General features: G+C 37.0%; 1 protein-coding gene across 4 annotated transcripts in view; it reads right to left on the bottom strand.

Annotated features, from left to right (window-relative positions):
- Positions 1-16,818, bottom strand: part of mcam (melanoma cell adhesion molecule) — a 51,560-nt gene extending 34,742 nt beyond the window's left edge. For all 4 annotated transcript variants that reach the window (XM_015380429.1, XM_015380430.1, XM_015380431.1 and 1 more), the window contains exon 1: positions 16,651-16,818. In XM_015380429.1, coding sequence (XP_015235915.1) covers positions 16,651-16,717 — 67 coding nt within the window. In that variant the 5' untranslated portion in view covers positions 16,718-16,818. The remainder of the gene's footprint in view (positions 1-16,650) is intronic.
- Between the last annotated feature and the right edge of the window lie 216 nt (positions 16,819-17,034).

Below are 17,034 nucleotides of genomic sequence, written 5' to 3'. Positions count from 1 at the left end.
TGACGTGAATGTGACAGGTTCAAGTCCTGGCCTGGTGCCCTCTTTCCCCCTCTCTACACCTATTGCCATTTCATGTCTGCCTACTTTCAAATATTATAAAAGCAACTAGAGCCTAAAAAATAATCTTAAAAAAAAAGAAGAAAAAAAAAAAAAAACTTATGTTAAATTGTTCCATGAACTGAAAAAAATATAATTGTATTTTTTGGAGTACATTTACCATCCGTACACTGTCTCTTACAAAATTGGCAAACAGTCACACCTTGTAAAGACAAGGCCACATTCATACCTCTAGATCAGGGGTGCTCAAGTCCAGTCCTCAACAACTACTATCCTGCAACTTTTTGATGCAACCATTCTTAACACACCTGAATCAAAAGAGTGGCTCGTTACCACGCCTCAGCTGAGCTAGATGAGGTAAATCACTCAGATGTGCTAGAGCAGGCATCCCCAAACTCGGTCCTCAAGGCCCCCTGTCCTGCAGGTTTTAGAGGTTTCCTTGCTCCAGCACAGCTGATTTTAATTGAAAGCTGATTAACAGGCTTTTGGTCTACTGCAATCATTATAATCAGCTGTGTTGAAGCAGAGAAACCTCTAAAACCTGCAGGACAGGGGGCCTTGAGAACTGAGTTTGGGGATGCCTGTGCTAGAGAAGAGATACATCTAAAAGTTACAGGATGGTAGCTCTTGAGGACTGGACTTGAGCACCCCTGCTCTAGATTAAATCCTGCATCAGAGAAACAAATATATTTCTGATCAGGTAAGTTTCCCATCTGTTTTGTTGTCAAACCTTGGGTCAGACTGCCTTAAAGCAGCCTTCTAAATCATATGACCGATTCATTGATGGCTCCGGCTCTCTCACGTTATATAGGTATGTTTTTGAGAAGACCATCTAAGAGTATTTATCTCAAATTAGGCTAATACTTGGGTCACAAGTGGTTTTGTTTTAACATTGAGTTAATGTGCACTAAAACAGATGAATGAATCAAAATGACTACTAGTTACCAACAGTGTTTAATGTGAGTTGTTTCAGCCATAATGGGACAACCAGGCATAAGGAACAGGGCCAGTTTGGTTTAGGCATTTTTTATTATTTATTTTGACCATATAAATAAAATCATCATTTGCATAAAATCAGGTTGTCTCTGTCTAATTTCACATTTAGCTCTATGATCTAAAAGTTTCACATGAAAACCAACAGGCTGGAATACTGAGTAGCTTTTTATGGGGAAAAAGCTTTTTTTCCAGCATTGTATGTGATACCCCAACCCTGATTTTAGTGCAAGACCTGATGTAGCCTGAGTAACCAACATCATGCAAACACTGGCAGCAACTTCCACCCTCAGGAACTCACTTCTGATACTGATCAGCCCATTAAATGTCTGTTAGTTTTCACTCCATCTTCATTGCCACTAAAGCAGCCCTTTTGCTTTTAATTCTGATATTCATCAAATGCAACTTAAAGGAAATGTTTAGGCTGCACACTCTAAATCAGTGAGGTAAATCAGTGGGCAATGACAGCTGATAAGCAATCTTTAAACTGAACTTATCAGATTTACAAGTCTGCTGGCATGCAAATTCACAGTTTATCTTAATGTTATTTGATCTGATTTATCGCAATCCTTTACTAACATTATTTGTTGAGAAATTAGATTAAAAAATAGCAGTTTACCTAGACATACTAAGCTTAACCCTATTTATACAAGAATCTAATTTTTTATATATTTTTAAAATGATCAACAAGCCTTTATTTTCAGAAATCCTTTCTAGAAAACCATATAAAACAAAATATGACTACTTTTCCCTCAAACCAGCCCTTATCTTTTAAACACCAGTTATTTATGCAATGAATAATGTGCTGCAACACAGAAGAAAGATGTGTTTTAATCTCTCTGCAGCAGAGGAAGGAACTAGAAGTGTCTTACCATCACAAAAAAATATATTGCTTTGAACAGCAGTTTTCTTTTTTCTGCTTGGAGTGTCAAAGCTTGGTTAATGATGTTTGTATAAATGTTACGCACCGTTTGCATCTGCTTTTGGCTGCCTTGATGAAGTAGAATAAATAAAAACCCACAGCAGCTCAAATTAGACCTCCAGTCCTGTTTTTTGAATATTGCATCTGTGGCTCAAACTAACCTTCCATCTAAGGCCAGAATAACAGCAGCCATACTAAAAGGATCCTCCTGCATATCTACATTTTCTTCAACACACAATCCTGAGGTTATAAATGACGCAACAACCCAGGGACTCCGGTTATTAGCCATAGCTTCCCTGGTAAACAAGCAAACCTCTGACGTCTGATCTTGGTCACGTTAGAGAACAGGAAGGACCAGATGAAAGTGCCGACGCCCCTCGGCTCAGTTTGGGGGAACTTGCACACAATGGCAATGCTCCAAACAGCAACTAAAAGAGATCTGTGAGATACCAACCCCAAAGGAGGAGACGCCCAAGAATTAACAGAAACATTTTCAGCAACCTTAGATGGAGGAAAAAAATACAACTTTAAAGTTGATTCAAAGGCATGGCATTCTTAGAGATCTTTATGTTATTATAATGCTTTTAAATATGAATTAACCTGCAGATTGACAGCATAGATCTAACACAACAACATGTTTCCGTACACATTGACAAGATTTCCTGTTGCTTTGCAGGTGTGGCTCGCAGAAAATGGTGCAAAGCAAAAGTAAAACAAATATTTTAAGATAAAGCTCTACCTTGAACTTCAGATTGAGCAGGAGTTTTGATTTAATAGTTTGCTTCTGTTTTAATATCCTCCTGAAGCCCTGCAGGCTAACGGATTTTCCTGCTGAATGTCCTGCAGGTATGTAGATGCTTGTGATTAAAAAGAAACAAACAGCTGCTTGTTTATCAAAGTAGATGGTACAGATCTTGTTATGTGGATTCTAATATTGTTTAATGGTACACAACTTAATCATATACAATGTGTTGATGAACTGATGTAGCTGTTAAACCTAAATGTTTCAGATCATCATATTTATTTCGTCTGAGGCGAAGGAAACCCGGGTTATGCAAACACACCTTGTTATACAGGAAAAAGTTGATTTCCATTGAACCTAATAACTGGTTGTTCCACCTGGGACTGCAACAGCAACCTCCATTAAGTATGCATGATAACAAGGAGAGAGTATTTTATATTACAAGAAAATTTTGGCTCACTCAGCTTTATGGAATTAAATTAAGTCAGCCATATTGTTTTTTTTTTTTAACATAGATAACTAGTTTAAGATGAAACCACAGCATCACGATCAGATTTAAGCTCAAATTTTGAGAATTTGAGAAACCTCTTTTAGACCATGAAGTGTTTTAAAAACGGCAAGAGATGGAGTTTGCCTCACATGAAGCTGCAACTCATTTCAAGTTTCAGGGAAAGGGTGTTTCTCCTATAAAATTTCTTGAGGACAGGCAAAAGTATCCAGTCAGCTGATATAAGAGCATGCAATGGCATGTGAGGATGAAGCAGCTCAGATAAATGGTAAGACTGTTATGAAACTTGAAAGCAATATAACCATTTTAAGTATTACTACTAGTAGTGTTGCACCGATACAGATACCAGTATCGGGCGCGGCCCCTATATTACACTAAAATGGTGGTATCAGTATCGGTGAGTACTGACAAATAGGGCACTGATACCATTTTGAGAGCCAAAAGTTTATTCAACCATTGTCACCCATTCCAGGTAGGAAATAAAAAGTTCTACTGGATTCACTTTGTATTCGTCTTTTTCCTGCTTCACAAAGGAGGCATCAGCTTGATAAAGCCATGACGGTCATTATTTTACATCCAAGTAGTATGCAGTTCTTCATATATACACACACATAAATTTCAAACAGATGGTATCGGTATCGGCCTCTACTGCACAGCCTGGTATCGGATATCATTATCAGGGCAAAAAAATGGCATCGGCACATGAATTACTAGTATTTACACCTGTTTAATACTAGCCAGTATTGGGGCCTTAAAACAAGTGATCTTGTTTGTTTGAACCAGTTAAGAGTACTGCAAGCTCATTTTGTCCCAGCAGTAGGTATGAGAGGAATGCTTTGCAATATCTAATTAAAAGAAAGTAACAATAATCCATGTATGAGGTGATAAAAGCAAGTATTAGTACCTATAGATGGGGGCTAGAAAGGGGGAGCTTGAGTTTTGACAGCTGCCTCAGTGGAAGAGAAGACAATATAACCACAGCCTTGACAAGTTTAGGCTGGGATTATTCATATGGAAGGGATGGAAGGGATACGGCTTCCAGTCTTTCTTTTTTATTAGGCAATTTTCATTTTAAAACAGTATTACATTAATAAGAGAGATGAGAGATGTTTTTTTTTTTAGTTCCCCATGACTAATTCAAGAATTTGCAGTATGAGAAGCCCATAGCAACCTTTTCACACAGCTGATTGGCTGTCCCACTCCAAGTTATTTAATGATTCTACAATATAGAAATAGTAATAATTTTATTAATCTCACACTGGAGAAATTCACTTCTGCATTTGACTCATCGCCTGGAAGAGCAGTGGGCTGCCATTGTGCGACACCAGGGGAGCAGTGTGGGGACCCAGAGTGGAGGCAGTGGGGATTGAATTGGGTACTTGCAACCTATTCAGAGCACAACCGCTCTGCTCTAACCACTAGACCAACATTCCCCTCCATACATTTAATCCTGATCATCTATGAAAACCGTTACACATGCTGTAGGTGGAAGCTTTAGTTTGCAAGTCTTTTTTAGAATGGTTTATACACAGGATAAGCAGAAACAGACCAATAAAATCCAACCTATAAAAAAAACCGCAAAACTTTAGAAATCACTATTACTGCACGTTAGAGTCCAAACTGTTGAGGTTGTAATAAAAACAGTTTATTGCAATAAAAAGATATTTAAAAAAAAAAAAGGATGTGTTCAGTTTTGCATTGGCATTGGAGTTAATCAATCTTTACTCAAACACACATTTTTAACACACATGTTTTATAAATCACACGTCTCTGACAGTGTTGATTTCAACATTCTTGTAAAAAGCCCTCCGCCACCCCAGCTGTTAATTATCACTTAAGACCACTTTACCCTGTAAAGCCATCATTCTGACATTGGAGTCGCTGTGACTGACAAGGCGGAGCAGATGGCTCGTCTGAGATCCATTAAAGCACCTTTGACCCAGAGTGAAAAAAGGGAGGCTTCTGGAGCCCTTCCAAAAGAGAAATCTCTCCAAATTTTTGACTGTTGCATGCTTGACTTACCAACTTAAAATATGCACATGCAATCAAAACATATTTCTTTGATTAAAATTCTCAGAACGCAACTTTATACACTAGGAATCTTTAACATAGCTGTTAACCCTCATTTTAGTGTTAGTTCATACTGATTAAATCCTATAGATGAAGTTTGTTTTTGTCCAGCATAAAATAAAACGACTGCACCATCCATGTGAATGGATGAGGTGGTGTGATCTAAATGTGCCGAGCAGACAAATCAGACAAATGTGTGTGATTCAGAGCGACGGATAAGTGCAAGCTTTCACTCAAATAGAATTTGCCAGCAACCTGAATGTAAGCAAAAAAATAGTTGATATCTGTTATTTTGTTCCTCAACTATTTTCTGTTGTAATTTTAAAACAAAAACACTGACAAACATGCTTTGTAATAAGCTGGCAAAGCTTCTTCTGTCTTTTAAACTAACATGAACTCAAGTTTATCAACATGTAACGATCACTGCCCCTTTTATTTTATTATATTATTATTTATTTTTGCATAGAAAAGGGATATATATAAGAAAACAATACTATGCAGAGCAGAGGTGTAACAGTTCATTCACACAAAAATTGATGAATGTCGGAAATCAGTAAAATCAGTAAAATCTCAGGAAATGTGATAGACTAAGTTATTTTATCTTATTTAAGCTGCATGTTAATGATCTCTACAAAAAATACTCAGGTAGTGAGGTTTAGAAGATATGCCGCACAAGAGGGGATTGTAGGCTCTGCTTTTGAGTGTTTACATTGTGAATGTCTACTTCTTGCTTCTCCTCAACACAACAAACAAATCCCTGACTTTGCAAATGCAGGGCTGACCATTTAATAGATCTCCTGAGGAAAAAGAGAGGAGGTCCAATCTGCCAATCTGCTTTTACATCAATGAAGGTCGGTGTACTAATGCTGCAGTCTTTCACAAAACATGTAACCCTCTCATGGAGTCATTTTAATCTAAACTGTAAACCTTTCTATGCACTGAGGGAGTTGTGCTTTGTTTATTTTGGCCAACCACACTTTTACATATAAAATCAGGTAGAGTATAATGTGTGAAAAAAAACAAAATATGTTTCTGCATATTGTTTAAAGAGTCTTGCACAAATTCCCTGTTTGTGCAAAAACATATTGGCCAATAAAGGTGATTCTAATCCTAAATGTCCCTGCTATCATCTTCAGCTGTGCTTTTATCAATTATTTTAGGGTTCATCTAACATATTGGTTTACTTTTTTTAAATGTGACCAGTAACTCTGTAAGCAATAATCCAACAATCAAGCATCAGATTTATTACACTAACCTCATTAGACCTCAGTTTCAGAAATCTGTAATCATGAACAATCATCAAAAACAAGTAACTAATGAGAAACAAATCACAGATCAAACTTGCATTATAGCTTATATCACAGAGATTGCTTTAGAAAACCCTCATAGATAGAACCCGGTCTGAAACCAGCACTGAAAGCAGAATGTAGAAAATATCTCCAACCTAAGGAAACCTGAGAGTCGCAGCAGGGACACAATCCTTCATTCTGTGGTTTCTGAGTGCGACAGATTCCCTCTTTAACCCCCACAGAAAATTAAGTTATTTTTGAGAACATTCTTTTGCAGGTTGCACATAAAGGCTTTGGCTACTTCCTGATATTTTGCACATCCAGTGTTTTGTCTTGTGTTTGTAGCCTTAGTCCAATTCCAAGTATTGATTTGATCGGCACAGAAATTTGCCCCGGAAAAACCAGAAAAGTTGTTTTTATTTTTTTCATCATTTTGTCAAGGAGATTTTTTTAAGGACAAAAACAAAAATGGTATCTGCACGTGCTTTGTGTCAATAGCAAGATATGAAGATGTACTTTTAGCACATTTTCTACAATTTCCAGGTTTTTGAAAAATAAAAAAAGAACAACAGCTAAACATGGTCTGCATTTTCTCTGTGTTCAGTTTTAAGCATAAAAATCCCTTAAAATGTTTTCCTTTTTGTGGTAAAATTATGTTCAAGACATGCCATATATATGTTATTTTGTGGGTTGTTTATAGCTGTGTGGAGAGTAAAAGTTTGGTTTAAAGAGTCATGGCTTGGAAACGGATTATCACCCCTTACTTTTATTGGGGTAGGCTATAGCATTCATTTTCTTCTAAACTACAGATGAAATGCTGGGAAATATCTGAGTGTTATATGCAGATTCAGGCTTCAAGCTAAAATATATTATTACAGATGTATAAAGAGAATAGAAAAAAGTATAAGCACTTGGAAAAAGGTTAACAAAGCATACAGCTGTTGTACTTATTTCAATGTCACATTGTAGAAGTCTCATCTGCAGTGATTGTGTAAAATATCACCTTAGAAACTCAATTACAAATAATTGGAGTCAAGACTTAAATGTTTAGTTCTTTTTTTACCAAGATTAAAAAAAACGAAAGCACTGCAAATGACACCCTGTGCAAACAGGTGGGGTTAAATGTGTGCTTTCTTCACATGTCAGCTGATTCAAACCCACCAGCGTTCAGTTTGACTTATTGCTCTTCCTGTTCATCTGTTGCCATTTCTGCTCTGTCTCAATGTTTTGTAGGATCTATATAAACCTACAAATGACAGCCAACATCACCATGGTGACGCTGGCTGTGCCATTTGAAATAATTATGTTTGAACAATTTCCTTGCACAAATTACTGCACATTTGATTGTGTTTATGTTGGAAAAATTGCATGGTTTGCTTCTTCAAGGCACAATTTTCTAAATTAGCAAGTTGCTGGTCTTGTATCGAACTATTCTAGATTCAACTGAACACTGTAGGACAATCAGTCAGTGTTTTTTCTGTTCCAAAACAATAAAACTACATAGTGCAGAAGAAGTATAACATCAATCTGAAAATCATTCAAAATTATATTCATTTAGGTAGAAAGTAAATCAAAGCTAAATGCTTCTTATTCAGATATAAACTAAGTTCAAACTGAATCTAAAAACTGAACAAAGAGTAGAAGAAAATACAATATATGTGTTATAAGATGATGCATTAAAAAAAAGGATTTAGTTTTGTTGAAATCCATGTCCTTATATGAAAACCTGTATATGTTGTACATAATATTTTTAACATGAAATGTTTCTAAAGTCCGTTAAGTCAAATGGAAACATTAAAGTCTAATCTCAAGACCACCACCTTCAGCTACAGGAAGGAATATTAATTGTTTTGAATCTTCAAACCCCTGGTCTATGAATCTCTGCTCAGTGAAGGAACTAAATAACCAATCAAATGTGGCATTGCCGTGGGAATCACCAGAACTAGTTGGGACATTACTTCATGCTGTTTGCAAGAGCTATCTCTGGGAATCTGATAATCAGCCACATTACTTTGCATGTTCTATAAATATTGATAAAGATTAAAACCAGTGAAATAACTTTAAAGTCCTTTTTTATGAGTACAAATGACTTTAAAGTGAGCATCTGTGCAATCAACAGAGAGATCACTCTTAATACAAAGGAACTCTTCTTTTTTATAGCATCTAATTAACTTTTATTACAACTAATCGAGACTCGGTGCTTATTCACACTGAGTTTTTTTCTCTGTTGGGTTTATTAGTTCTTCCTCTCAGACAGAGAAAAGTTTACATTAAAACAGAGCTTTAATGGTGGATCATTAATAATCCCAATGAGCAGCAATGAACAAACTTTCACACCATACAAGTTCATCCAGTATTGTTTTACAGTGTGTCATAGCACTTATACAGTAACAGCATCACAATAAGAAAAACAACATCAAATAGGTTACTAAATAGTGACAGAGCTGGGCAGACATATGTTCTCTTTGTGTGTTTTGTTTGTCTTTAGGCCGGGGTGTCGGGAAGCACCAGGTGTGCACAGCTGTGTGCGTCTGATCAGAGGACATGAACAATACTGAAACCCAGAGGAAATTTTGGTTCCACACATTCTCTGTGTCTCTTCGCTGAGGTGAGCTTAAATCGGGTTGATAGGATTTGGCCTTCAGACAAATTTTAAACATCACAACATCTCTTAGGTGATGTTTTTTATTGGAGATGAGGCAGACTTTGTTTCCTGATTACCACTAATGGCTTGGTGAAATCTAATATCTCCAAAGATTATCTCTACAATATAAATGTTTAATGAAGTAATGTCTTTTTCAATTTTAAAACTTACATAACTTACATTATTATTTTTTAATCAGCTTGACCTTATTAGAAGAGTGAATTTACTTTTTTTATCTGGGACATGCTATTCATAATCTAGGAAATGCAAAACTCAAAATGTTTGGGGTATTTGAACAATTTCTTTAGTTTTAATGTTATGAGAAAGTATCTCTCTGTAGTAATGCGATAAAAAACGAGAAAATCAGGTAATCTCATACTGGTAATCTGTGATACAGGGCATTTTCCAGGTGGGCTGGTCCTACTTTCAGCGCGCGAGGACCGCCCTCCTTAAATCATACCCCAACGCTAACTCTCCGGCCGAAGCTCCTACCTGTGACAGTAAATAACTCAAGGAGCTCAAGAAGTAATACAATGTTAACCACCTACATCATGGGTGTCAAACTGGTTCCAGAAGCAAGCAATAGCACACCAAGCAATAGCACACCAGACTCCATTCATTTCATTAAGTCATCATGTTCAGACTGGACTCACTTGATGAGATGACTGGAGTCTGGTGAGCTATTGCTTGGTTGGAAAGAAAACCTGCAGCCACATGGCCCTTTCTGGAACCAGTTTGACACCTGTGACCTACATGATGCACGTCCTTGTGACGGTTGGCGTACGGTGTCATTTTCTATTTCCTCAAACTGTAAAATCCTTGGAACAATCTAAATTATAATAAAACTAAAATGCTTTCTTTAAACCAAACCACAATGTACCTCTTATGTTTGGCAAAGTTATGTTTAGATATTTTGCAAAAATATGTTGCGGTGCATGATGGGGTTTTGCATCTAAATGCTAATGTTTCCCGTCTTACATATATTGTTGCCAGGTTGGGATGTTTTCCCAATCTGGCAGTTTAGGATGGCCGTCTATGGGTAAAAAAAAAATGCTTCTCTTTAGATTTATGGCCTAAGAGATCAATTGACTTTGGTTCATATTGGGCGAGATTTTGTATATCCAGGCGGTTTATGAAAATTTTTTGGGGTGAAAAAGGTGAGTCAGGGACATTTGGGAACCCTGCTGATGTGGTGAGTGGGGACGTTACTCAGCAGCAGTCACTGTTGCGTCTCTGTTAATAACCAAAGCCAGTAAAACCATAAAATTGTTCCTACTCTTAGCCTGGACCCATACAATGGGGTTACTGCTAACTTGTTGTTAAAATACTGATGTAACCTTATAAGATTTTTTTTTTTTTTTTTTTTCAAATTTCAACCCAGAGGTTCAGGTACAGCTTTCCGTTTAAGGGATACTGTTTAATACCAATCTTCTTCAAGATCTTCTCATATATGCAAGGAAGGATTTTCAACTTTCCTCCACACTATTTTCTGTTATCACTACTGGAAAGTCTTATATGCAAATATACTGATGATGAAAAACTACAAAGTGACTTAAAGACTGAATCACAGCTTTCCTTTAAAGCTTATTACTAGCAAAGGTTTAACAAATGTGTAAGCTTCCTTTTGTTGTTTTCCAAAGTAAAAAAACTTTAAATTGCTCTGTCCTGCAAAAAAAATAAAAAGCTGTTGATATCAGGGTGTGTTTGCAGACTTATTCTTTTGCTGGAGCTGCAACATACTAACGATCATTGGCTGCTACTTAGCACACACTCACAAAATGGCCTCGATGACAGCAGCACAAAGCCCTGAGAGCTTTCTCCAGCAGTAACAAGCCCTCCCAATCCGCTGCACTACCGTATTGACCCAGGTAATGGAGATAATGGATGTTATTCGCATCGAGAGGAAGATCAAACAGTGAAAGGAAACCCTTTGTTTCAACAATTCCTGCTCCCAAGTGCAGAGCCATTATTATGGTTCAGCAGGGAAATGATGCACTGAACCCAAACACAAGCTTGATAGAAAACACTAAAAAACAAAGCATTTATGAGTCTCATTTTGCTTGGCATTAGAGTACTGCTGCAGAATTAAATCAATGATCTCACTGCAATAATTTGGAGTCAACATTTGATGTAAGTGTAGCTGAGGAGCAACAGCTGTGCCCACATGACCATGTGGATCCGTGGATTATCTGAGTCCTGCAGCCTATTCCACAGACAAACACAGACCAGACAATAGTGTGAAGCAATAAAGTATTTTAGTCCAGCATAGAAGCTCAAGTTCATTTATAATGTATTATATCCTAAAATACAGTGGAGGTCAAGTCATTGAAGATAAGTCTCTTTTACATTTCGTTTAAAGGAAAAAAATTAAGAGTTAATATTAAGATTAATATTATTTTTAAAGAAAAATATAAGAAAAGTCTGTTATTTTTGTACTACTATGAAATATTGTTTGTATCGCTTTGTGACTTAGTGCAGAAGAAAATAGACAATAGGTGAAGGAGACATGAGGCTGGTGATGGCAGCAGGTAGGAATAATAAAACTAATGAGACCACTAAAAGCCAGAGAATCAGAATGAATTAAATTTCAGTAGACACTGTGGGACAGAGAGGTGTAGATGAGAGTCTGTAATAAAAGTCTTTTGTTCTATTAGTTTATTGATAATAGAATAGAAGAATAGAATAGAATAAAATTCAACTTTATTGTCATTATACTGTCAGAAGTACAAAGCAACAAAATTAATTCTATACATTTAAGCCATCCCATTGGGGAGCAGTGGGCTGCTATTGGGAGCAGTGTGGGGTTAAGAATCTTGCTTAGGAACCCAGAAGGGAGGCTGCGGGGATTGAACACTCCCAAAAACTCAGCAACATTCCCAAAAGTGATAAATAACACGTAGAGACATAAAAGTAATAAGGGTTGGGGAGGTGCTTTAAGGTTTCTGCATACTGTACCCCTCAGAAAATAGGTAGTTACATCCCTACTTGAACAAATGCCAAGCAAAATCTCTGCTGCCTTTTGATTTTTGTTTTCTTATTTAGATTTTAGCTTGTTTTTACCAACTATTTCCCGTTCAGATCTTTGTCAGTGTTTTGTTTGAGTCACTAAACTGAGACCATTGATTCCTACTTGAGTAAAAAAGACTGGTTCTTCAGGAGATGAATCTGAGTCAGGTTTAGAACATATTTTAATTTATATTAATAGGAAACTTTGTTTTTGTTTTGTTTTTTGTTTTATTTCAACATGACTTTTGCTCCTCTTTTACAATCTAATCCAATTTTATTTGCTAAGCAATTATAAAATAACCAAAGCTGACCAAAGTGCTGTACAGAAAAATAGATAAAACGTCACAGATAAGAGACAAAACAGCTCAAACATGGGTAAAATCAAAAAGGTGGGTTTTGACAGGAGATTTAAAAACAGTCAGAGAGGAGGCCTGCCTGATGCACTGAGGAATGTCATTCTAGAGCTTTGGAGCTGCAAAGCTAAAAAACACGCAAATTCAAACATATATGTCAGAATTCATGGAATTCTGACATATATGTTTGAATTTGAATCTATTCAGACCATGTGCTGTCCCCAAGGCAACGCTCGGATTAGTTATCCACATCAAAACAACACCACCTAATTAGGTGATCAACTACAGAGCTATCGCTCAGGTCATCTATCAGATATGCTGTGTTTAGTGTTTAGTTCTTTTTTCCAATGAAAAATACACCTTTTAATTGTTGGTCATGTGCTGTCTTTTGGTCTTACACTTCCTTTGCCCTTCACTTTTTTACAATTTTTAATTGTTAAGCACACAGTACACATTATGCTGTCCTACAGATCCAAGGAATGGAAATAGTTTAAAAGAAGCCAGAGTCCAATGGAGATGTCCTCAATTGGACGTTCGTCATCTGATGGTCGAGAGAATTTTATATCAAGACTGTTTTGAACGATTATTAGAAAGCAGGGACAAAAGGTTGAAGAGATAAAATATGGCTTAACATGTTTTTTTTTTTTTTAGATAAAGACATTTTTTAGATGCATTTATCCTCAGAAACTGGAATCCTATAATTGTCACTCAAGGCTCACTGATCAGAGCTATAATCAGCTCTGATTACCAGGTTAAATACTAAAAAAGATGTTATTTTGCCACTTATTGAATGCATCAGAGCTCAGAAAATTAGTTTTTGTGTGAGTCAGCCAAACAACAGCCAGTAATTTAAACAGCCTTTAGTGACGCTTTGATAGATAAAGGGGGGTTTCTTAAAATTCTGTTATTTTCTGTTGGATTTAAACCTTCTAACTTTATGAGACCTCGATGAAATTATAAAATCATCATCAACCCGGAAAGACGTTTGATCTGTGCATCTTATAAAGCAAATTAAAACCATTATTTAGGATCTACTCTAGTATTAGTGATCTAGTGGGACAATAAACAGGTTAAAATGGGGATGAATGTGAATGTAGAATGCTGGAGAAGAAACTGATCTCAAAAGAGAAATGCTTTTGATAAAAAGGAAAGTCAAACATTTTCCAAATAAGCATCTCTTTCCGTTGTTTCCAGATGACTCTCAAGCTTTGTCCACTATTTCCTTTCCAGGAGTTACAAGAGGTCTGGATAATGCTTCACTAATCTCAACAACCATAAACTCACAAAAACAACTTTGGACAGCTCCAGATGGATAATACAAGGTAATGGTGTGGATGAAACAAACGGTAGAGGGTGACTCCTCTGCTCTGTGTTTGCAGGGGGACACATAAACACAACATGAAATGCTCCAGACTTTACTTTGAGAAGCAGAGATAAGTGACAAGGACACGTTTTCCCCACACACAGGGATACAGTTTTATGACACACTTTTTGGTTTAAAAAAAGACTTTCATAAATTATATTTATGTGGTATTTCCAACATTATGTGACTGATCGCTGTTTAATCAAACATTGCTCAGGAGGGGCTACAAGCTATGTTGAATAAACCTCCTAAGAAGCATGAAATGACACCACATGATTTCAAAAATGTGCCACAAGAGAATTCTGAATTTGGAGACTTTTATTTATGATCTGTTGAATCTAATATTTTCTATGCTGTTGGTCAGGATTCAACAAGGGCGTTTCTTGTCCCTCCCTATACTCCTTCCTCTTCTGAGGGGGCAGAAGTGCTTCTGAGCTCAAGTCTTTACATTTTTCAAAGCTGAGAGGAATGACCTTTAAACCATAGTGGTCTAATATGAACGCTCTTTGGTTTGTTAAGCGTACGTCACAGGAAGCTTATTCATTCCTTATCAGGGATTGTCTCCTTTCTGATGAAAGGTTGCTTTTTCACCAATTTTTAGGCAGTGACTAATTGATCTGCTGTAGTATTTAAAGAAATCTGTACTTATCTGTAGTATTTAAAGGAAATCCAGCTTAAGAGTAGCAAAAGTATCTAAATATTTTGAAAAAATGTTGATCTTTTTGATGTAATAGCCAAACTAAAAGTGGCATATTATGCTGAAGCCAAAGGAATAAGTTTTTGTATCTTTAAAAAAAAAAGTGATGTGCTTCACATGTGGCCTCCTTTTTTCCTACACTTCCAAATAAAATTCAATGCTTTTATTGTCTTGTGGGTGATTTTAACTCAGAATAAATCCATCTTAGCCTTGAAGGTCTTGAGACATTTGCTAGAGATCATTAGTGAACAAACAGCACCATGGAAACCAAGGAACACAGCAGACAGGTCAGGATGTGAAGAAGCCTAGGGCAATATCCAAAAGCACCACAGAGCACTGTGTATCCTGAAAATAAAAATATAAAGCCTTTCATTAGAGAAACAGCCAAGAAGCCTGTGGTAACTGTGGAGGAGCTGCAGAGATCTTCAGCTCAGGTGCTTAAAAAGGTTGCAGGTTCATCAAAGAGGAAAATTAAAACATACAGGACAAGCAACTCAGGTTTTTCCACATTTCAGGCAATATTTTTTCTTCAGTGTTGGTCTACCACATATAAACCCTTTGAAATACTTAGTAATTAAAAGTTGTATTAAGAGAAAATGTGAGGAAGTTTGAGTTGCACAAATGCTTCATGTTTGACACTTTAGAGAACATTTAGTAAAGTTATGTTTTTGTCATTGCGAACCATGAAACAAAAAAAGAATCAATTCAATAGAGTAATTTTACTCTCTTTATCTAGGGCTGCATGAGATTACATTACTGATCAAGACAGTTGAACACATATAGAATAGTATTTCTGCATGGATACATTTATTTCTGATGAATGACTTTGAGGTGCAAGAAAGTCAGCAAAGGACAAGACCAGGAAGTGGACTTTATCAGGAGAAAAAGATAAGGAAGGGATAAAAAACAATGGCCTGAGCTCAAACAAGACCTCAGTGCAACACAGCATGAAGGAAGAGGGAAGTCTGTGGGGTTGGTGGCAAACAGGGTCAAACAAAAAGGTGAAGAGTAGAGATTTAAGGAATGGAAGAGAAGGGAAGACAGTCACAGAAACAGGAAGGCATGAGCTGTTTGAACAAACCAACTTCCATCTTATCCTTAGGAATGCATACAATGACCCACTTCGCATGACTCTCTGTTTAAGGAAAGAGAAAATAAACTCCACGGCAACACAGGTGAACAAATTTCTCTCTGCTTCTATGTGGCGTCAAAATCTCCCTCCTGTGTGGATCTGCAGAGAACCAGAGCTCAGACATGAATGTTCTATGCTAGAGGAACATAGTTGAGCTATTCTCTGCTGCCCCAGCCGCCCTGAGCCACTTGATCACTGCTGGGACAGTGACAGAAAGCAGACAGAGAGCTCCCTCATTCTGCACCTCTGTGGGCGCTGCTGGCTAAAAATACACGCAGCGTACTTCACAGTCCACAAGAACTTTAGATAGTAAAGGAACGTGATCTCTATTACAGAGCAGGTCTCCAAGTCCACATGCAACAAGTGAACAAGCCCATCATTGAAGGCAGCATTTATTCAAGCCAGTCTTCATTCACTCTTTATTCCTATGTTAATGTAAAAAGCAAAATCTTTTGAAAGCAACTTCTGTGCAAAAAGAATAGAAACTAATGAGCAAATTAGGTGAAACAGTTACGCTCAAATCAATTTAAAAAAAGAAACACCAATAAGAGTAAACGGGATTCCTGCTGGTTAAAATAACTAAAATGAAATAAGAAAACAAGAGGAGCTGAAAAGATTATTTGCTCCAACAGGAAAACAGCTTCTTCAGGAGTTCAATTTCTAAACCACTTAAAGGTAACAGAGTTAGTCATAACTTGATTACAGGTCATGCTTGCATAAAACAAATGCTCTTTCAGTTAAGCCTCCTTCTTATTTTATTTTGACTTTGCAGCCTGCATGTGTACAAAGTATACAAAGTAATCCTAACATCCCACCTAAACATTTCCAGTTCTTTCTGAATCCCAGAAATCCCATCATCCATAGACTCACTCACCTCCCCAGGTGTGAAGGAGAGCCAGGAGTCCCAACAGCAGCAGAGAGGGAACATCCCGTACGGCCATGGTGTTGAATCAGAGGCAGTGATGTCTGTGCAGGGCTTGGCTTAGAAGACGTCTGCTCCTCTCTTGTTGAAATGCTTCGACCCACACAGCGAAGAGACAGGAGCAGCATGAGGAGGCAGATGATGCAGAGAGAGGGGGGGAGACAGAGCTCCTCCACTGCAAAAAGAAACAGTACTTTGAGAGATAAATACACTCAGACACTTTCACAAACTGATCTACTAATTAACTTTTCCTTATTCACTTTTATAGCCGTCCCACAGCTCTGTGCTGTTTCCTTTTTGGAGATAATTAGACAAGTCATACATTCATTTCAATAT

Source organism: Cyprinodon variegatus, unplaced genomic scaffold (assembly GCF_000732505.1).
Source record: "Cyprinodon variegatus isolate N-32 unplaced genomic scaffold, C_variegatus-1.0 Scaffold213, whole genome shotgun sequence".
NCBI lineage: Eukaryota > Metazoa > Chordata > Actinopteri > Cyprinodontiformes > Cyprinodontidae > Cyprinodon > Cyprinodon variegatus.
The sequence above is the reverse complement of the archived record's forward strand: the minus strand, read 5'-3'. Positions and strand labels throughout refer to the sequence as shown.